The sequence below is a fragment of the Balaenoptera musculus genome, chromosome 10 (assembly GCF_009873245.2).
Source record: "Balaenoptera musculus isolate JJ_BM4_2016_0621 chromosome 10, mBalMus1.pri.v3, whole genome shotgun sequence".
In the NCBI taxonomy this organism is placed as follows: Eukaryota; Metazoa; Chordata; class Mammalia; order Artiodactyla; family Balaenopteridae; genus Balaenoptera; species Balaenoptera musculus.
The window spans coordinates 26,486,593-26,509,044 of record NC_045794.1 but is presented as its reverse complement, the minus strand read 5'-3'; the positions used below and the strand labels follow the sequence as shown (position 1 = coordinate 26,509,044).

The 22,452-nt window shown below is 37.1% G+C and overlaps 1 protein-coding gene across 9 annotated transcripts in view; it reads left to right on the top strand.

Moving 5' to 3' along the window:
- The window catches only part of DENND5B (DENN domain containing 5B), a 210,526-nt gene that overhangs the window by 138,732 nt on the left and 49,342 nt on the right, over positions 1 to 22,452 (top strand). For 5 of the 9 annotated variants that reach the window (XM_036864676.1, XM_036864679.1, XM_036864682.1 and 2 more), the window contains 4 exons: positions 5,581 to 6,117; positions 8,790 to 9,021; positions 13,416 to 13,566; positions 22,171 to 22,264. In XM_036864676.1, the coding sequence (XP_036720571.1) occupies positions 5,581 to 6,117; positions 8,790 to 9,021; positions 13,416 to 13,566; positions 22,171 to 22,264 (1,014 nt within the window). Of the gene's footprint in view, positions 1 to 5,580; positions 6,118 to 8,789; positions 9,022 to 11,413; positions 11,501 to 13,415; positions 13,567 to 22,170; positions 22,265 to 22,452 lie in introns of all 9 variants that reach the window. The other 4 variants (XM_036864677.1, XM_036864675.1, XM_036864674.1 and 1 more) reach the window with 1 other exon arrangement.

Sequence of the window (22,452 nt, the reverse complement as noted above, 5' to 3'; positions counted from 1 at the left end):
CAGCTGTAAATTTGTGAAGATGGAGCAGTAGTAGTATTATCTAGGAGCTTTATTATTTTAATAACATTTTATTTCTTTTTCCCTATTCCTGTTATAAATTTTGTTTTTAAGTGGTACAGCCCAATTTTAACATCCTTTAAATTATTGTATTAATTGAGGTGAATTTGATTCTTGAGCTCTATCAAATGGAAAGTAACATCTTTCAGCAAGCTAGAGATCATGGAAATATTAAATACTTTAGTAGTCTGTTTTCAGACGTAAGGCCCGTTATCAGCTTTTTCTAAATGTTAGCTTAGCTTGCTGGTTGAGATAAAAATTCTAACCCTTAGCTTTTAGTCTACCTTAAGATTACTATGCTTTCTGTGTGTTATATTTTCAAATGTTGTTTCAGAAGAAAATAAACAGGAATTCTTGAAAGCATTTTGAATCTGATTTTTAGCTATTGTTAATGGTACTCAGAATTGAAATGTAAAGCCTTTGAATTGAAATATTGATGAGAGTGCCATGGCCTATTAAAAAACGTAAAATGGTTAATTACATTATATTCGCTATTTAATTAGCACCTTTCTTAATAAAATCTTTCATGCTGTGCTTCACTCTTATTTGTTCTTATTACCCATAGAGATTCTCATTTTAATAAATGAATTTAAAATAACACACGGACGTTATACCCAGTATTGATTCCTGTAATCATCCACTGCTTACTTTATTCTAATGAATGTTTCCCTACCAAAATCAACATTTTTGTTCAGGGGAAAATAGCTTGATTCAGATCATATAAAATACACATGCAAACTGTTTTGCTCTTTCTGAGCTTGTGCACGTTCTCTGCTTCTCCCTCTCTCTTATACCTCTTTTTTCTAATACCTGAACTCTCATTTTCTCTTTTATTAAATTAATCTAAGTATCTTGTTGGTTCAAAGACGTAAGTCCTTTAAATTTTTAAGGAAAAAGAAATAGACTAGCCAAATGCATTTTGTTTTAAAGACTTAAACAGTGACGTGTTTTGGCTTCTTGTTGAGTATCTGGTCTCTTTGCATGTTAATTAAATGATATATTTTTAGACACATAAATATTATCTTTCCATTTTTGCATGAGTAATAATTGTTGGGAAATTTTAAATGCCACCTTGATGTATTTGTTGTCAGGAAATCTTTCTGTCTCTATGCCTGTGTGTATCCTCTGACTCTAAAAATAAACAAACTTAAAAATTCTGAAAGCTCTTACAGTAATGTCTGTGATTTTCTAATTTTTCATTCACTAAACCAGCACTATTTAATAAATATACATACTCATGTATTCACAGAGTAGAATAATAAGAAATAACCTGAATCAGCTGTGAAAATAGCACTGCTTCTGTATAGAAAGTATTCATTAGTGCATTACTGTTTTATAAGAAAAGGCTAATAGCATATCACTTTGCTCTGGTTTCATTTTACAATGAGATGAAATAATCTACTCCACAGAATTTGGAGGAGGAAGTGGGTATAAAAATAGTCATTTTAAAAAAGTGACTGGTAATACCCTCCTTTGCCTTGAAAACTGTAAAATAAACTAATAGCTAAAAATAGTGAGAGGGCTTCTTAGAATAGTTGTGAAAATAAGTTTACAAAATGATTATTTTAAGAAGACATGATTTTAGTTGTTAGCTAACTAATGTAACTACATAGACTTATAATTAACTACCCACTCACTTGCCCCATGATTCCAAAATGATAGGCACAGGTAGTCATTTGTTATATTGTTTTGGTCGGGGGAGGCGGGGAGAGTGATGGTGGAAGGATGTAGCACTGGGGATTAGTTGCATAGACTGTACCTCAGTTTCTACCATTCTTGCTCATCTTTACAGTGAACAGTAGACAAAAAAATCTAGGGAAAAACTGAAACAGCATTGCTTTGCTACTTTCTTTTTGTCATATCTTGCCCTAAAATGTTATGAAAATGTTAAATATGCCCCTCTGGCTTACCCTTATTTATACCAGCTTAACTTCAGCCATTGAGAAACCAGGACTCTTACCAAACATGAAGAGGGCTGCCCTCGACTCACATTCCTGGATACTTCTTCCTCTTGCCTGTATTTTTAAGGTTCCACAAAATGACAATCTCCTTAAGCCTTATTCATTCATTCATCAAACAGTTGTATCATACACTACTAGTGTACAATATACTGGGAGACATCTAGAGAAAAATGTCACCTTTAAGAGGTGATTTCTGATTTCCAAAATAAGACATTTACAAATATCAATAACACAGGCTAAAAAAAAAAAAAGAATAAGAGGAATGAAAGAGCTGAGAATATATACAGAGGAAATCAAGATGCCTTTAGGATAGGAACATGGGAAGCCTTCATGGCAGAAGAGATCATTAAGCTTCAAGTCTTTGTCCCCTACTTTTGAGGGAATGTTTGTTGTTTTTAATTGGAAGTAATTACATATGAAGGCTTCTGGGCAGTGTTAATCAGTAAAAATATACAAATATTTAGTTCTAGGGACTTCCCTGTTGGTCCAGTGGTTAAGACTCCGCACTCCCAATGCAGGGAGCCTGGGTTCAATCCCTGGTGGGGGAACTAGATCCCACATGCCGCAACTAAAAGCACCTGCATGCCACAACGAAGTTCCCGCGCGAGGCAACGAGGATTCCGCGGGCTGCAACTAAGACCCGGTGCAGCCAAATAAATAATTAAATTTTTTTTAAAAAGAAATATTTAGTTCTAAAACATCATAAGATTGAGATGTTGAGTATATTTTTCATTCTTGAGTTCTTAAAATTTTTTTTTTAATTTAATGGTATTAAAAGTGAGAAACTGACTTAGAATACTCTATTGTATGGAGTTCTTATCTATTTTAGAAAAAGGGCTTTTTGCTTTTTCTTCAATAAATTTTTATAACACAAGTTTACATTCCCTATTTCTACTTTGTAATAATCAAAGCCCCAATTCAGGCCCCTGTAAGTCAGCATAGGAGGGTGAGAGAGACTCGCGGGAACATGAAGGCAGGCCCATAGCTGTGGTGCTGGAACATCCACCTTGCCGCACATTTTTGGCTCAGCAGTGATTACATGAGCATAACAAGCTTTAAAATTTCCCCAAATGTATCATTTTTCTCTTTTCACAGGGGAAGGAGAGGTATAGAAAAGGATAGCAGGAAGGCATTAATGAAGGATACAGTACAAAATGTAAGTGGTGAGAGGTTGCTGGTTAACATTTAGATTAGCAAGTTAGTGAATTTTTTCTTCCGTATTTAAAGATACTGAATCATCCATTTGAATTATGGTGACCTAGTTTCTCCCTTTAAGCCTTACAATATATCCTACTTTCTAGAGACTGTAGAAACATATATAAAGATGTGGATTTAAATAAAGCTGTAATAGCACTACTGTCTTCAGTAAGATGTGACTTCAGCTCTTACTTTATTTAGAGAAAACTATTGACATTGGAGATGAGGCATAATGGAGAAGAAAAAAATCCCTTAAGCTACCAGGCTGTTTGAGGGTGCGTACCTGGAACAGGTGTCAGGAAGTCACCTACCTTCTTGGGCCTCAGTTTCTTCATCTGCAGAATTAAAGGGTTGGATTCAAAGGTTATTTTAGGCTTGAAGAATCACTGTTGATTCTGTTTTTGGATGGTGGAAAATCTTGAGTTTTTATCAATCTTAATTTGGAATTTTGCTATACTTCTTGCTCATTAGTATCTAACATGAAGAACAGGGATCAAACAAAAATAACAGGGACTTACCTGGTGGCGCAGTGGTTAGGAATCTGCCTGCCATTGCAGGGGACACAGGTTCAAACCCTAGTCCAGGAAGATCCCACATGCCACGGGGCAACGAAGCCCGTGTGCCACAACTACAGAGTCCATGCGCCACAACTACTGAGCCTGTGCTCTAGAGCCCGTAAGCCACAACTACTGAAGCCCGCACGCCTAGAGCCCGTGCTCCACAACAAGAGAAGCCACCGCAGTGAGAAGCCCGCACACTGCAACAAAGAGTAGCCCTCCCCCCACTCACCGCAACTAGAGAAAGCCCGGGCGCCACAATGAAGACCCAATGCAGCCAAAAATAAATTAATTAATTAATTTTTTAAAAAAAAATTTGACTTTAAAAAAAAAAAAGGAGAGAATAACAGAGACCTAATTGTTTGCTCTCCTCTTTTCATCTTACCTTGGCATTCAGGATCAGAAGACAGTATGAATTCTCTCCTTGCTGACCTGGGGGCATTGTTGAGGGGCGGGGAGATGGGGAAGCATGAGGTGAGGCTTCCTATTCTGTTTGTTGACTTCACCCCATGCCTTGTGTCCAACTACTAATGCAGTCAGGATCAGTTTTATGTGATGGACTACCTTGCCCCCCTCCTCCTCCCCAGTTTAGGAGCTTAGTTTTCCTTTACTCTGACAACCTTGTTCTGATCAAGAGGGTATGGACAGTAAAGGTAAAATACTGTCTTTGTATATACTGTCATCAAGTACCTGAGGGACAATCCAAATTTTAGGCAGGTAATTAGCCCCTTGAATTTTCTATATCTATTTGAAAGATATTTAAAAGTCTTTCAATTCAAAATCCAGAGTGTAAACAAACTCAAAAAACATTTCCTCTATTTCTGTCTCCTCTTTTCCTCAACGCAAAAATGTTCAAGTCAAGTCTGAGTTACCCAAGGGTTCGTCACTTATCTTTCTCTAGGCACTTGCCTCCACCGCTCTCTGCCTCCTGCTCTTTGTCCAGTGGCTTCTGAAATGGTTTTGCCATGTAAGAGGTTGAAGCTAATTTTAGATAAAGTGAAAATTTGTGGATTTTCTGTGGACTGGATTGCTCTTTGCCAATTTCATTCCATTTTGGGGTACTACAGCTGCTAAATTTTAGCAGTTATTGTTAATTTACATTATAAACGGTGTTAGAGCAGTGGAATGGCATAGAAAGTTCAAGCTCAGTAAGCATTTTATTTAACCCAGTGCCTAATTTATAAGGTACTATGAGTCTGTGTGCTTTTACCTGTCTAAGGAAAGCCTATTCGATGCCATGTATTACAGAGTTATATCCAGATTATAATAAACTGATGAGACCCAGGGGAAATGATTCATATGTATTAAATATATACTTATATATTCCCTCACATAGGGAAAAATGCTGGCAACAGAGATTTATTTTTAAAGAATAAAATACTCTTAACTCTGAGAAGGTTAACATAAAAGGCAGTGCAACCTTTTCTTTATAATAGTTGATTTTGTTTATAATAGTTGGCAAGAACATTTTAGAACATAAAATTACTATAAAACCTTTGTATTTTTTAATTGATACTTTTAGCATTTTATTAAGTAAAAGTTTTTTAGATTAATTTTTTAATTGAAGTACAGTTGATTTACAGTGTTGTGTTAGTTTCTGCTGTACAGCAAAGTGAATCAGCCATACATATACACATATCCACTCTCTTCTAGACTCCATTTCCATATAGGTCATTACAGAGCACTGAATAGAGTTCCCTGTGCTATACAGCAGGTTCTTATTAGTTATCTTTTATATATAATAGTGTGTATATGTCAATCCCAATCTCCCAATTTAAAAACCTTTGTATTTCTTTTTCCTCTTTCAGGCTAATTTGTGTTTTGTGGATATTGACAACCATTTTATTGAGTTGCCTGAAGAATTTCCACAGTTCCCCAATAAAGTAGATTTTATCCAGGAACTCTCTGAAATTCTTCTTCAATTTGGGATCCCTCCTGAGGGCAGCCTACATTGTAGTGAGAGTGCCACCAAGCTAAAGAATCTGGTTCTGAAAGACTTGGTCAATGACAAGAAGAATGGCAACGTCTCTGCTAATAACATTAGCATGTATGAGTTACTGAAGGGCAACGAAACCATAGCCCGCCTCCAGGCTCTAGCCAAGCGGACTGGTGTGACCGTGGAAAAAATGGACCTCTCTGCCTCTTTGAGTGAAAAAGAAAAAGATTTAAAACTGCAGTGTGAAGAGGCAGAACTAAGGGACTACCAGCTCAACGTACAGCTCCGAGAGGTCTTTGCTAACCGCTTTACACAGATGTTTGCAGATTATGAAGCGTTTGTGATTCAGACTGCCCAGGACATGGAATCTTGGCTGACCAACCGGGAACAGATGCAGAACTTTGACAAAGTAAAAAGAAGCAGAGTTTCCCTTTTTATGGTTCTTAGTGGGCTATACATTACTGATTTTGTTAACTTTTTTAAAATACAGATTTTTCCCCCTCTCCTTTCCCTTTAAGAACTCTTTTTTACCAGTATTTTATACTATATAAAATAATTTCACTGGAAAGTATAAATCAACTAGCTCATTAAGCTGCTCATTGAATTATGTATTTAATTGCCTTTAACCTTATTTTTAACTTTTCTATACTTTGAAGATGTTTGAAATGAAACTTAAATTCCATGTTTTTCAAATCTGTTAATACTATCTCACCTTGTAAGCATTTTATTTACTCATATTTTAGGATCAAGTCTAGTTAAATGAGGCCTATTCCTTTTCTAATAAATCCTTATTCTTATATTTTGTCTTCATCCTGCAATGAAGTCACAACTTGCCCATGTAAAGGTAACAGTTTACTTTCAGAAGGTAAATTTTTATCTCATCTTAGGATCAAAAGAGAGAAAAAGTGAGGTTTAATGAGAAAAATGAGTTTTTATGAGTTTAACCCTCTGTTCCTAAGTTTTTGGAAAGGGGAGACAGAAAACGACACTAACTTTTGATTGTCCTGCTGAAATTGAAGCTTCTTTCTAAGGTTTACTATAGAGTATTCTTCTGCCAGTTTTTCTGGACATATCCACCAAATTTTTTTTTCTTCCAGACAAAAGCACTTGGGGGTGTGCATTAACTCTTTCAGGTCACTAGGGTGTAGTTCAGTCCCTTGCCTCTGTGATTGCCGAGGCATGATATTGCTATTAGAATGAGTTATGGCTTTTTGCTAAATAGTATCTTTGTATCATGAAAGACCGCTCAAAGGGGCTAATATGTTCTAAGAGGCTAATCTACAATCTTGGAGCATCTGACAAATAAGAATTAATAAAAAATTTTTGTAAAGGTGGGTGATATAAAAGATTATTTTCTGATTTCATCAGATTTTTTTAGATGAGTTATATAAACCACATTTAACAGTTAATTTCTGATGCACTTTATGTTTGAGAAAACTTCTTTAACAAATTAAGAAGCTTTCACCTCTCCAAATGTATTCTTGCTCTTAGTTCCCGTTCTCATTAAGCTTAACCATTTTTCCACATTTTTTCCTAGCCAGCTTGGAACTAATCTGTGTATACTCATGATTTATCCTTGGAGCAATTCAAATTCTTATCTAAATCGAGCACTGGTACTTTCTTCCTTCTTAATCTTTATGTAGCTTCAAACTATAAATGGAATTCTTTTTATATAACCCCTAGAGAAATGAAAGTTTCATGTTGGATTCCAGAAGGCTTGTAATCATCTCATTTTCACTAGGAAAATTTACAGGACTATCACATAGTAGTCCTGCAAGCCAAGTCTTTGCTGACTTAAGTGATGTAACCCACAAGGATCTGAATATCAAAAGCCAGACATTTGGTCCATTTAGGAAAAAAGGCTGTTTGCTCTGTGAAAAGTAAAATTGATATTTATCTGTAAAACATCTTTTGAAGAGGTGAACTATTTCTGGAGATGACTGTGAACCTTTATTTGGCTATTTGGATTTGTGTAACTACATCTGAACTATGGAGGCACTTAAATTGAATAAGTGGATTTCTGTAAGGAAGTTTTTCAAAGGCATCCTAAATTTCAGAATTTATTTCCTGAATAAATATGCTAGGAGGAAGCTAGTGAGTATTAAGGAGAGTAACCTTAGGTCAGAACTTATCCTTCCACCTTTCCCCTTCTGGCTTTTGCCACATTGCACCTAATCAAAAGAATGAAAAGCAAAAGCAACCCCACAGCTGAAATAGTAATCCACTTCCAAATTTTAGCTAGTGTCAAATTGTGGCTAGAATTCCTCTACACACATGGACCTGAAGAGCCAAAGGAAAAAAATGAACCCTTTGAATTAGAAACCGATTACAATTTACTGAACCATTCCATGCAAGCAGACAAGCTGGTAACAGGAACATGTGGCTGGTTGTACATGTTTTCCAAAGGCTTGGCTAGCTTTGGATGGTTTTTCAGGCAGTGCTTTTTTTAGTTGTTAAGGCCCAACCTATTCTTTCAGCACAGGTCTGGATGGAGTTTGATCTTTAACTAATGCTCATCCATCAATTTTTAACTGTGGGGGCCTAGGAAAACATCCCCCTGAACCAAAGATTTTACCCATAAGCACAAATTCCACGTTGTTGGGTTTTTTAAGGTTATTGCTTATGTATATCTTATTATTGTATCGGTTAATCACCTCGACGCCTTATGACTTGGAGGTATTTGGCACAGGCTAGGAATAGAGAGCAGAAGAAATTACAGCTCACTGGGGAAAGGGGTCAAATTTAATGGTAAGTAAAGAGCATGATTGACGATCATGTAGCAACTGATCCACCATCTTTCATTAATGATGCCCTTTTTTCTGCATAATGGTCATGAGGACCAGAATGTAAATCAATTTTGAAAGGTGGGATCAGTGCTAAAGAACTAAGTGACCTAAATTCTATGACTTTAGAAGATAGGAAGAAAAAGTGGAGTTTTAAGGATTTTTAAATTTCAAGCATCAGTTTTGTGTGTTATAAGATTGAAAAGGAATGATCTTAGCAACAGATAATTTTTGGATTTATCATGTAGTATTGAGATGGTCTCTTTGCACTAATAATTGCCTAATTATCTCATTACAGGCTTCCTTTCTGTCTGACCAGCCAGAACCTTACCTGCCATTTCTTTCACGCTTCATTGAAACACAGATGTTTGCCACCTTTATTGATAATAAAATTATGTCTCAGTGGGAAGAGAAAGATCCTTTGCTTCGAGTCTTTGATTCTCGGATTGAGAAGATAAGACTGTATAATGTAAGGGCACCCACCTTGAGGACATCTATATATCAGAAATGCAGCACTTTAAAAGAAGCAGGTACATTTGTTATGCCTTTTAAAATTAACTTAAAATCCATGATCATATCTTTTTACACATCATTGGCCTTATAAACCACAGAATTAATTTTCAATTTTAGACTTCTTGGTTAACCCTTGTACTGTATCAAGAGATGCTTTCTATCGTTTCGTTTCCTTCTGTTTTGTGAGCTAATGTCTGTCCTGTTCCTGCTTGACATTCCTCTTCCCTCAGAAGATGAAAAACAGTAACAAATTGAATGGAATACAACTATAAGGTTGCTGTGAAAATGTTAATTTCTTTCTGCTTATTTTGCCTTTTTGCTTTTTACCTCTTCTCTCTTCATCCAAGGAAAGATAAGTATTAATTTAAAATAGTAAATTTGAGTTGCTGCCTAATTTACGTAACTACAACAGTATATTTACTTTAGTGGTGCCATTAATTAAAATAGCTTCATTTATTGAAATTAAATCTCTAGATTCTTGTATTCAAATTGGAGGTTCCCAACCCTGACATTAGTTTTTTCTCTCAGAGAATTATGAGTCTTGGCCAATCTTGTCTGGCAGTGTAATATAGTCCATTAAATAAATAATCATATTAATAGTCAGTGTTTACTGAGTACATACTATGTGTGGGAAATAATACCAGCTGTTTTACGTGCATTTTGACATTTGATCTTAATAATAAGGGGGTATAGACACATTTTATTGTCTGTTGTATTGCTGTCTTCATCTTACAGTTGAGAAAACTGAGAGGTTAAGTAACTTGCTGTGATTGCATAGCTTGTGGTTGGTAGAGCCCTGATTTGAACCAGAGTTTGACTGATTCTAGCCCCTGGAGTCTCACTACCACATTAGCTGTTCATTCAATAAATAAACATGTAAAATGTACCACTCCACACAATTTTATACATTTATACCTCGTTCCTAACTCTTTCTTTGCCAAATAAACTGATATCTATCACTTGAGTGCCCCTTCCTTTTATTTCTTCCTCTTTGTGTAGAAGTTATTTGAGAACATTTTTTTTTTCTGGAGCAAAAAGGGGCAGCAAATGTGGATTTTCTTGGCTCTGCCTCTGTTGCTTGCCTTTCTCACTTCATTTTAAATCGATCAAAGTTACAGGAGTGGTGATGCTGTAGTTGTAGCATATTTTAAGGAAAGAAGTATATAAATGATGTCTCTTGTGTAGCCTTAGAGGTTTCTGATGACTCGCTGAAACATCATTCTGTTGTATCCCACTTATGAGGATAGATCCTTGGAGCCCCTTTAGGAAGTGACAATTGTTTCTGTGTTTCTAGAAGTTGAGGGAGTAGAGTGAAGGAAATTGTCTATGCCTATTCAGAGAATAGTATGACTTTCAGTGCTTTAATAGCCATGTAAATAGTATAATGCCTTCTTGAGCAAATTTTATTCCTCCCTTCCTGACAGAATTTTTTAAATGAAGTTAAGTGCTGATTGCTGTATTTGTGTGCTTCTAGAAAATCTTTTCAATTAAAATAGATTTTCTATCAGCCTCTCAGAGTTTTATACTCCTACTGTCATTGCAGAAATTATATAAACTGTTGAAAATGTACCATTATAGCTTATATATGAAGTCCTTTTATTTTATGATGCTATTAAAAAAGCATTGACAAACAGACAATATGTACCCAAAACACTTCTTCTTTACTGCTTTTATATTAAAAGAGCTTTAGGAACAACAACAACAAAAATGTACCATTACAGATTTAATATATATGAAAAAGAGATTAGGCTAAATTAGGAATAGTCTCCCAGGAACTTAATTTATCAAAGACTTTCTTAAAAAGTAAAAGGAGGGCTTCCCTTGTGGCGCAGTGGTTAAGAATCCACCTGCCAATGCAGGGGACACGGGTTTGAACCCTGGTCCGGGAAGATCCCACATGCCACGGAGCAACTAAGCCTGTGCACCACAACTACTGAGCCTGTGCTCTAGAGGCCACGAGCCACAACTACTGAGCCCACGTGCCACAACTACTGAAGCCCATGTGCCTAGAGCCCGTGCTCCACAACAAGAGAAGTCACTGCAATGAGAAGCCCGCGCACCACAACGAAGAGTAGCCCCCACTCGCTGCAACTAGAGAAAGCCCGTGCGCAGCAACGAAGACCCAATGCAGCCAAAGATAAAAATAAAAATGAATAAATAAATTTATTTTTTAAAAAAGTAAAAGGAGGCAGTCAGCTGTAAGTATGTCTGTCTCACAAATGGTGCAGATATTTCTTTTATCAGGTAAAATTGTCTCCTCCCCACCCTCACCCACAGTAGAAACTAGAGAGACTAGGATTCTTTTGTTGACATTGGATTTTATTGTGTATCTTGTTTTTTTTTTTTGTCCTTTGTTGTTTTGCTTTTGTTTCTGTTTTGCCTCTAACTAAAAAGAATTTTGATTTGCAGGTGAACTCTTTAGGCAGAGGCTATCTGCTGCTGATATTGTGGCACCAGAACCTCATGATTTCTGTGCAGAAAGACACCAAGTTGCTAGTAACGCAGAGTTTTCTTATTCCTTACTGATCACAGAAAATGAGTTTTGGCACAAACCCTTGAAAGTCTAACAACAGCCCCATGATCTCTCGAAGCAGGCATTTAATAATTTCTGAATGTTCAGTATTCACTGATGATATAATCACTGAAAAGTAGCATTGCATTATACTCCCTATGGCAATCTTATGAACCCTAGAATAATTCATTGTGAGTCATGATTTTTGTTTTTACAGAGCTTCCTAACTAAAGGAGAATAACTCAATATCAGATGGATTTTTTTCTGTCATTTTAAATCCAATGGAAAAACTGAAGCTACTTTTCCTTTTCTCCTTTTGTGAGAACAGAAGCACTTTTTGGCAGAGATGGAATTCTGTAGTATTTCATGGAACATAAAATTGTCAGGGACTTCAGAGAATTCCGTGCCATGAATCTAAGCATTATTTCTCTAACCATCTGTTAATTGTGTTTTATAAATATTAGGAAACATTAAGAGTATAGATACGGTTGTGGAGAGTCAGGGGGCATCATTGAAAATTAAATATCATTTCACATTAAAACATGACATCCTTTTGCCCAGCCTAGAACATATGGACTGTGTTTCACGAGAAGTTACAAGTTACACATTAAAAATAAAATGAAATTCAAAAAGTTGTGGATAAATTCATATGAGTTATAAAGAAAAATTAGGGAAGCTTAAAACAGATATCTAACATTTTGAAGTTTAGGGTAATAATGCCTTCTGCACACGTGCCTTAATGCTGCAAATGCAAACACCTGGCTGGGAGGCATCGATCTCACATAAGGTGGTCTTAAGCAGGTCCATTTGACAAGAGTGGAATGTGTCATGGACAGACCCATCCCCGTCCAAAACAGAAATTTTTCTAGAGTATATATGGGGAAGAACCAGCAATACTCAATCTGCTGGTATTGAATGGGGCAAAATAAACTGATTCTATGAAATATTTGTAAAAATACCCTTTTACTTCTCTCAAATCCCAAGATTGGCATTTCCCACGGTGTGTTCTGTTTATCACACAACCACACTTACTGCTTGTTCTCCTTGCAGTAGTCTCTAGGCAAGGGATGGGAGACCTAATCTTACTTCACAAGTATTATATCTTTTCTTGAAAATTCAGTTGATAAAAGCATTTAAGATCAGATTTTTTTACCAGAAAAATAGTTCACTGTTTCCTGGGCCTTTGAAACATCTCTCAACTTTATGTGGTTTTAAAATAGAAATGTTGAGTAATTCCTATCTTTTAACTCTGGCCTATTTTATTCTTCAAAAGGCAGTTTCTTATCCCCTGGACATTTTCTAAATGCCTGCTTATTTTATTTTTCTCTGCATTATGCCTTTTGATCTAATAAACACTCCTGAATGACTCCTACTAATGAGAATGTGTTGCTAAAAGTGAGGTAATAAACTTTACACAGTTCCTTGCTTTTACAAATGGAGAAGCATGAATATTTAATGGATCTTTGCACAAAGAAATAAAGTAACATAAGGCTACAGTGCTTGCTTTTTTCTTCCCTTTACTTGTCTTTCAGCTCAAGGAAAATATTTTATTTGCCATCATTTTCTTTAATGTTGTACTTAGAACCATATTTTCATTAAGAATATTGAATTTCCCACTTAAGGGAAACTGTTTCAATACTAAATTATAGATTTTTTTTTAACCCCTCTGCCCTGCTTTTGACAGATGCAGAAAACAGTATGAAAATTAATTATCTAGTATTTACTTAAAACTAACCTTTTTATACTTAACATTATACTGATTTCTGAAGAGCTTTTGTAAAATCTACTTCAGACTATCAGAAAGGTTGAGTTTCTTGTCACTGCATGAATGGAGGAAGCATTATTTTTTAAAGTTTAGCCAATGAAGTGTCTCTAATATGTTATGAATTTAATTTATAGCCCAATCAATTGAGCAACGACTGATGAAAATGGATCACACTGCAATCCACCCACATCTACTTGATATGAAAATTGGTCAAGGCAAATATGAGCAAGGGTTCTTTCCAAAGTTACAGTCTGATGTCTTGGCAACAGGACCAGCTAATAACAAGTAAGCATGTTCTTCACTTGAGTAGTTGGTTGAAGGAGTGAATGAAGGATGCAGTGCTGTAATGGGGAATGCTTAACTATTAAACATTTTATCAGTCATTACTTTTTCAAAGACCAAATTAATCTGCTTGAAATATGAATTGACACTCAATGAGTATTTGACTTTTAATTCCATCATGTAAGAAAATCCGAAGACTAGATATTTTTCTCTTGTTGAAGTAATGTGCACTTGGGAATAGTTTCATTTTAAATGACTGTGTTTTAAATATAATGCTAATACTGTCTAACGGAATTAGAAAAGTTATGCCTTCACTGTCTGTATTAGTTTCCTAGGACTGCTGTAACAAAGTACTGCAAACTTGGTGGCTTAAAATGAGAGAAATTTATTCTTTCATAGTTCTGGAAGCTAGAAGTCCAAAATCAAGGTATTGGCAGCGCCGTGCTGGCTCTAAGGCCTGTAGGAAAGGACCCTTCCTTGCCCCTTCCCACTTCTGGTAGCCCCAGGCATTGTTTGGCTTACAGGAACATAACTCAGTCTCTGCCTCCTCTTCACATGGCTACCATCCCTCTGTGTCTGCTCTCCTCTTGTAAGGACACCAGTTATGTTGGATTAGGGCCCACCCTAAATGCCCTTATCTTAACTTGATTACATGTGCAAAGACCCTCTTTCCAAATAAGGTAACATCCACAGGTGCTGGGATTAAGACTTCAGCATATCTTGGGGCTTCCCTGGTGGCTCAGTGGTTAAGAATCCACCTGCCAGGGCTTCCCTGGTGGCGCAGTGGTTGAGAATCTGCCTACCAATGCAGGGGACACGGGTTCGAGCCCTGGTCTGGGAAGATCCCACATGCCGCGGAGCAACTGGGCCCATGAGCCACAACTACTGAGCCTGCGCGTCTGGAGCCTGTGCTCCGCAACAAGAGAGGCCGCGATAGTGAGAGGCCCGCGCACCGCGATGAAGAGTGGCCCCCGCTTGCCGCAATTAGAGAAAGCCCTCGCACAGAAACGAAGACCCAACACGGCCATAAATAAATAAATAAATAAATAAATAAATAAAAAATAAAAGAATAGCCTCCTAGCTTTCCAGTGTTTCTTTAAAAAAAAAAAAAAAAAAAAAAGAATCCACCTGCCAATGCAGGGGACACTGGTTCAAGCCCTGGTCCGGGAAGATCCCACATGCCGCAGAGTAGCTAAGCCCGTGCACCAGAACTACGGAGCCTGTGCTCTAGAGCTCATGAGCCACAACTACTGAGCCCACGTGCCACAGCTACTGAAGCCCGTGTGCCTAGAGCCCGTGCTCCACAACAAGAGAAGCCACCGCAATGAGAAGCCCGTGCACTGCAACGAAGAGTAGCCCCCCCTCGCCGCAACTAGAGAAAGCCTGCGTGCAGCAACGAAGAACCAACGCAGCCAAAAATAAATAAATAAAATTAAAAAAAAAAAAGCTTTATTTGATTGAACTCTTTTATTTAAATAGGTTGTTTGAACTTTAATGAAGACAGTAAAGGAGGATGATTCACTAGAAAGGTGGCCCCTCCTGTAGAAACGCAAGCGTTTATGCTAAAGTCTTGGGTAGGAAGGCTGTAGAGAGAATTTAATATGCTGCTTACAAGATGGAAGTAAATAACTAATGACTGAAAATTTTACCTTACTTACCTTAGTTAATTTACAGGGTTTCCCCTTTTAGTGAAGAGCTATCCCTGCTTTTATAAACACTGAACTTAAAACGTGCTGAGAGATGTTGACCATTATGGGGATTCAGACTTTACAGATGATTGTACTGGATACAATGTTCTATTTTTCAGAAGTGAATGACTAGTCATCAGTTTATTCATTTTTTTCTTATGTTTATAAATTATCCTAATTTTTTGAATCAATTTGATATGAGTAGACTATTAATTTAAATGGTTTTTATTTCCTTTTGATAGCATTAGAGTACTCATTCATTCATTTGGCAAATATTTATCGAACCCCTTACTATATGTGAGACACTGTCCTGTTCATTGGGAGTTTAGCAATGAACAAAATAACAAAAATCCCTGCTTTCAACATGAGGACACAAACAAAAAAACTTACTATGTAAAATAAGTAACCTGTCAGAAAGCGGTAAGGTTTGTGAAGAAAAATAAAGGAAGGGAAAGGAAGTAAGGAGTGCTTAGAAGGGAAGATTTCAATTTTCAAATCTTATTGCCATATTTTATTGCTTTTAATCTTATATATAATCTCCCCATTTCCACACAGAGCCCCAAGCATTACATTTTCAGCTAAATTGTAGTCTGAAAGAGAATAGATGTCAGAACTAATTACAGGGTAAAGGGATTTGTAACTGTGCCTGTACAAATGGTTGATCAACTGTAAGAATTTCATACACTACTTACAAAGCAAAAGCAAATAAGCAGTCTTTAGTATTTCAGCAAATGTGGTCATCTTTGGTAAAATTATGCTTAGAAATGAGGTTTAATAATGCAAAGAATAAATTAATTACTTAACAAGACCAGGAATATGTGGACTTCATAGTAATTTTCTTAAGCAGATGCTCATTTCCCTGTTTTGAAAATAAAATTAAACTGGGCATTTTGTCTCACAGAGTGAGATGCTAGTTATATCCTGTAAATTAATATTTATCCTTATCTTTTGTGCTTTTCCACTTTGCCTGCCAGGAGAAATGTTCATCCATGTGTATTCTGCTCATTATATAAGTTTCTTAGCTGGTGTTTATAATCTATTTCATATTTTTACTATTTATTTGAACCACCTTGCCCAGTAACCCTAATTTTTTAAATCCCTGAACAAATTTCACTATCTTACACTGACTGTTTTTTGCTACAAGGCTGTTTACAAGGCCTCCAGATCTTTGTACATTGTGTTACTTATATTTTAGTCTTCCTCTTTATTTATTATATAAGTTCATCAGCTGGTATTTATATTTTGCTTCAGAGCTGTTAAAAAAATATTCATGACACTTGTTGAAGATGGTAAGACAGACTTTATTCACGGCGGAGGGGCACCTTTATTCAAGGTGTAGGGACCACCGCAATTGGGTCTTGCAGTGGAGATGGAGATTAGAGGCTTCTCTGAATACTGCATGGACAAGTGGGAATTTATCACCAAGGAGCAGAGTGGAGGTCAGCGGATAGAAAATTACTAAGAGGAAGCATCATGGGTGTGGGGGATTCTGACTACACTGACCTAACAGGATTCTTGTGGAAGGCAGGCCTAGGTGATTAAACATCACCTGGGGAATGGTGGAGAATTCAGAACATGATTAGATATCCAGAATGATCATATAATGAGAGGGGAGATGGCTTCTGCTAAACTGACTTAGCTAGGTTCTTGCTAAAACTGGATTTTACAAAGAAATGCACAAATGGGCTTAGGAAAGGTTAGGAGTCTGACTAAAGTTTGGTCAAGCAGAGAATCTTTGTCAGTGTCTTGATATGCTTTTTTTCTGGATCTTCCTTTTCAGTCACCCAATTCTCTTTGTATCCTTTTTACAGTCTTTTTTTTTTTTTTTTTTTTTTTTAAAGAACCAGATTTTTTTGGTTTTATTGATTAATTCTGTTTTGGGGGAGTGACTGGGGAAGTATGATCTATTCCAATGATTTCTATCCTACTTTATTCCTTCTACTTTCCTCAGGTTTTATTGTTCCTTTATTAGCTTTTTTTTTTAATATAAATTTATTTTATTTATTTATTTATTTTTGTCTGTGTTCGGTCTTCATTTCTGTGCGAGGGCCCTCTCCAGTTGCGGCAAGCGGGGGCCACTCTTCATCGCGGTGCGCGGGCCTCTCACTATCGCAGCCTCTCTTGTTGCGGAGCACAGGCTCCAGACGCACAGGCTCAGTAGTTGTGGCTCACGGGCCTAGCTGCTCCGTGGCATGTGGGATCCTCCCAGACCAGGGCTCGAACCCATGTCCCCCGCATTAGCAGGCAGATTCTCAACCACTGCGCCACCAGGGAAGCCCCCCTTTTTACAGTCTTTTATTGATCTTTTGCTTTAGGGACATTTCCAAGAATTCTACTTCAAAGATCTGTCACTAGATCTTTGTACCTTTTTTTTCCCGCTCTAAACCTATTCTTTAAAAAAAAAACCACAACACTATTTTAAGAAGGGTTACCTTCCTTTGCTACCATTTTTATCATAATTATTCAGTGTTCCTCTAAATAGCAGACTGAAATGAGATGATTCGTCAGTTTGAAACCAAAGCCATGCATAAATTATTTAAGAAGCAACAAAAGAAGCAGCATTCTCATTTTAAGCTTTTTGTAAATTGGATACTTCATTAATAAGAAAATTTTAAATTGTGAATTGTCATTAATGCAGTATGACTTTCGCTGAATGGCAAAAGTATAAATTCATTTCTTAACTCGTGTATAGCTCTGTGCTGTTAGGGATATTCTCAAGAGTAAATATTTCTAGAGTAGTACAATGAATACAGTCATGGGGATGATAAGTCAAGACCTGAGAAATCTTCTTAAATAGTTTGATATATGAAGAAAACATAGGCAGAACACTCTTTGACATAAATCGTAGCAATATTTTTTGGATCTGTCTCCTAAAGCAAAGGAAATAAAAGCAAAAATAAACAAATAAGACCTAATTAAACTTAAAAACTTTTGCATAGCAAAGGAGACCATCAACAAAACCAAAAGACAACCTACTGAATGGGAGAAAATATTTGCAAATGATATGACCAATAAGGAATTAATATCCAACATAAATAAACAGCTCATACAACTCAACATCAAAAAAACAAACAACCCAATTAAAAAATGGGCAGAAGACCTGAATAGACATTTTTCCGGAGAAGACATACACAGATGGCCAACAGACACAGGAAAGATGCTCAACATCATTAATCATCAAAGAAGTGCAAATTAAAACCAGAGAAGTATCAGTTCACACCTGTCAAAATGGCTGTTATCAAGAGGACCACAAATAACAAATGTTGGTGAGGATGTGGAGAAAATGGAACCCTCGTACACTATTGGTGGGAACGTAATCAGTGAGGTCACTAAGGAAAACAGTATGGAGGTTTCTTAAAAAACTAAAAATAGAACTATTTTATAGTTCTATTGCTATATTTTATAGCATTTCCACTTCTGGGTATTTACCTGAAAAAACAGAAAACACTAATTCGAAAAGATACATGCACCCCAATGTTCATAGCAGCATTATTTATAATTGCCAAGATATGAAAGCAACCTAAGCGTCCATCAACAGATGAATGGATAAAGAAGATGTGATGTGTGTGTGTGTGTGTGTGTGTATATATATATACACACACACACATACATATATACACACAATGGAATATTACTCAGCCATAAAAAAGAATGAAAATTTGCAATTTGCAACAACATGGATGGACATGGAGGGTATTATGCTAAGTGAAATAAGTCAGAGAAAGACAAATAATGATATCACTTATATGTGGAATCTAAAAAATAAAACAAATTAGTGAACATAACAAAACAGAAACAGAGGGACTTCCCTGGTGGTGCAGTGGTTGAGAATCCGCCTACCAATGCAGGGGACACGGGTTCGAGCCCTGGTCTGGGAAGATCCCACATGCTGCGGAGCAACTAAGCCCGTGTGCCACAACTACTGAGCCTGCGCCCTAGAGCCCACATGCTGCAACTACTGAGCCTGTGTGCCACAACTGCTGAAGCCTGCGCACTGCAACTACTGAGCCTGTGTGCTGCAACTACTGAAGCCTGACCGCCTAGAGCCCATGCTCCACAACAAGAGAAGGCACTGCAGTGAGAAGCCCACACATGGCAAGGAAGAGTAGCCCCCGCTCGCCACAACTAGAGAAAGCCCCCGCACAGCACGAAGACCCAACGCAGCCAAAAATAAAGAAAAATTAAAAAAAAAAAAAAAAAAAAAAAAAACAGAAACAGATTCACAGATACAGAGAACAAACTAGTGGTTACCAGTGGGGAGAGCGAAGCGGGGAGGGACAAGATAGGAGGAGGGAATTAAGAAGTATAAACTACTATGCATGAAATAAATATGCTACAAGGATAATACTATACAACACAGGAAATGTAGCCAATATTTTATAATAACTGTAAATGGAATATAACCTTTAAAAATTGTGACTCACTTTGGGACTTCCCTGGTGGTCCAGTGGCTAAGAATCTGCCTTCCTATGCAGGGGACACTGGTTCGATCCCTGGTCGGGGAACTAAGATCCCACATGCCGCAGGGCAACTAAGCCCGCGCGCCACAACTAGAAGCACACACGCCACAACGAAAGATCCCGCATGCCACAACTAAGACCCGATGCAAACAAAAATAAATAAATAAAAGTTTGTGGGTTTTTTAATTATTTAATTAATTAATTATTTATTTATTTATTTTTGGCTGTGTTGGGTCTTCGTTTCTGTGCGAGGGCTTTCTCCAGTTGCGGCAAGCGGGGGCCACTCTTCATCGCGGTGCGTGGGCCTCTCACTGTCGCGACCTCTCCCGTTGCGGAGCACAGGCTCCAGATGCACAGGCTCAGTAGTTGTGGCTCACAGGCTTAGTTGCTCCGCGGCATGTGGGATCTTCCCAGACCAGGGCTCGAACCCGTGTCCCCTGTATTGGGAGGCAGATTCTCAACCACTGCGCCACCAGGGAAGCCCTAAATAAAAGTTTTTAACTAAAAAAAAAAAAAAAAAATTGTGAATCACTTTGTTGTATACCTGAAATTTGTATAATATTGTATATCAACTATACCTCAATAAAAAATTAATTGTAAATAAAAATAAAACCACCTATAACGCCATCACCATGAGATGTTAACATTTGGTTTTACGCCCTTCCATTGCATGGATCCTGATATGTGTGCATGTCCATACTTATTCTGTTTTGTTTTTTACAAAAGTAGAAAATGCTTACACGATGTTGTATCCTGCTTTTTCATTCATTATTGTATCATGAGTACTCTCCCATATTATTGATATTCCTAGTAACTTAATTTTTTTAAATGACTATATGACGTTTCATTATATAGCACCTCCTACTGTTGAACATTTGGGTTGCTTTGAGCACATTTACTTGATTCTAAGTAACTGTTGGTTGTAAGATCTGCTATTAATTCAAAAGCTTTTTGGAAAAATTATACTTTAAACATGTATATGGTGTAGAAGATTCATCCTATTTTCAGGAACATTTAAAAGCCAAAATGTGAGTCTTAGAATAATGGAAACACAGAATTGGTTACTGCATATATGCTGTGATGAACGTCTATAAACCTAAATATTAGACTGTGTCTCTGATTACATTTATTTAGGGTACATTTATAGAAGGGGCAGGTGATGTAGTTGACTCTGCAAATAAAATGGCTGAAAGACATGATACCAACCCTTCAAGCGTTTATAGTAGAGAGGATTATATAGAAAATAGAGATAAGTAATTATAACACACTGTGATAGATACTACAATTGGAGAGTATAAGAGGGGTAGCTAATTTAGATTTGGAGGAACCATAGAAGACTTTCTGTGTAGCATCTAAAGCTGTCTGAGAGATGAATAGAAGTTGGGAGAAAACTTCATCTTCAAAGGCTCAAAGGTGAGAGAGCTTATCCCATTGGAAGCACTGAGGTAGTTGAAGACAACTGGAGTTTTAAGGTAGAAAGGGTGATCAGCAGAGAGTTTAAGTAAGCTAAGAATTGAAAAATAGCCATTGGATTGGCAGTGAGGGCTATAAATGGCTTCAAGAGCATTTTCAGGGGAAGAAGCTGATTTGAGATGAACAAAATATCCAAAGATAAATAAGTAGAGGCCTTACACCTAAACTTTTCTTAAGAATGTTTACATGAGAAGAGTGAAGAAACAGATTTAAATGTAACTATAGAATGTCGAGAGAGACCAGCATACTTGTAAGCTGAAGGGCAATACTCAGTTGAGAGAGAAAAATTGGAGATATGGCACAGGAGGTTTCTAATGGAGCACATTGGAGAAGGCAAGAGAGAACTGGTCAGGGATCCTGGTGGAAGCAATAGTTGTGGCCAATATACATTATACTTTGGGATTAGAAGAAAGATGAGGAGTTTGTGTGTGTGCATCATTGAAGTAGAGGGTAGGAAGAGGGAGGCAAGGCTGGGTCATCAGTTGAGTGGAGGCACTTGAGGATAAAGTGAGAGGTTTGGGAATGGGGAGCGGGGGAAAGTTGATAAAGGGCAGGTAAAGTGATTCATGGTAGTCATGAGGGAAATCAATAACTAATTTGCATGGATATTTTAAAAGGAAGTGAGAGGGTAGTAGTCTCTATCCAGGTTTGGGGTTCTGTTGGGCAGGTAAGGTGGAAAAGAGAGGGTCATTACAGCTACTGTGCATTTTTTTAACGTCGGTTTCAACAAAGCATTGATTGTGGTGACGATTGCATATCTCTATGAATATACTAAAAACCATTGAATTGGATACTTTAAATGGGTGAATTGTATGTATCTAAATTACATCTCAATAAAGCTGCTATATGTTTAAAAAGAATTGATTGAAAAATAAGTATTGTTGGTCTTTGGTTTTCAACAGTACATTCTTTCTATTTTAAAGACAAGTGATCACACTTTTTTTTGTTTGGTTGTTTCTTTTAACCTACCCCTTCTGTTCTTTCAGTCGCTGGGTAAGTCGGAGTGCCACTGCACAGCGCCGGAAAGACCGCCTTCGCCAACATTCCGAGCACGTTGGGCTGGACAACGACCTGAGGGAGGTATGTGGGCTGCCTTCCCGGGATGCCTTGATGCAAGAGCTGTGAACTAGGCCTACTTAGCCCAGCAGGTGTCATTGTGTAGGTTCTTTCGTGTTCTTCTAAAAGAATCGTTCAATTATGTTTTAAAATAGTAATCCTTTTATACTGACATAGCTGAAAACACCTTTTTTTTCCATTTTTTGTAATTT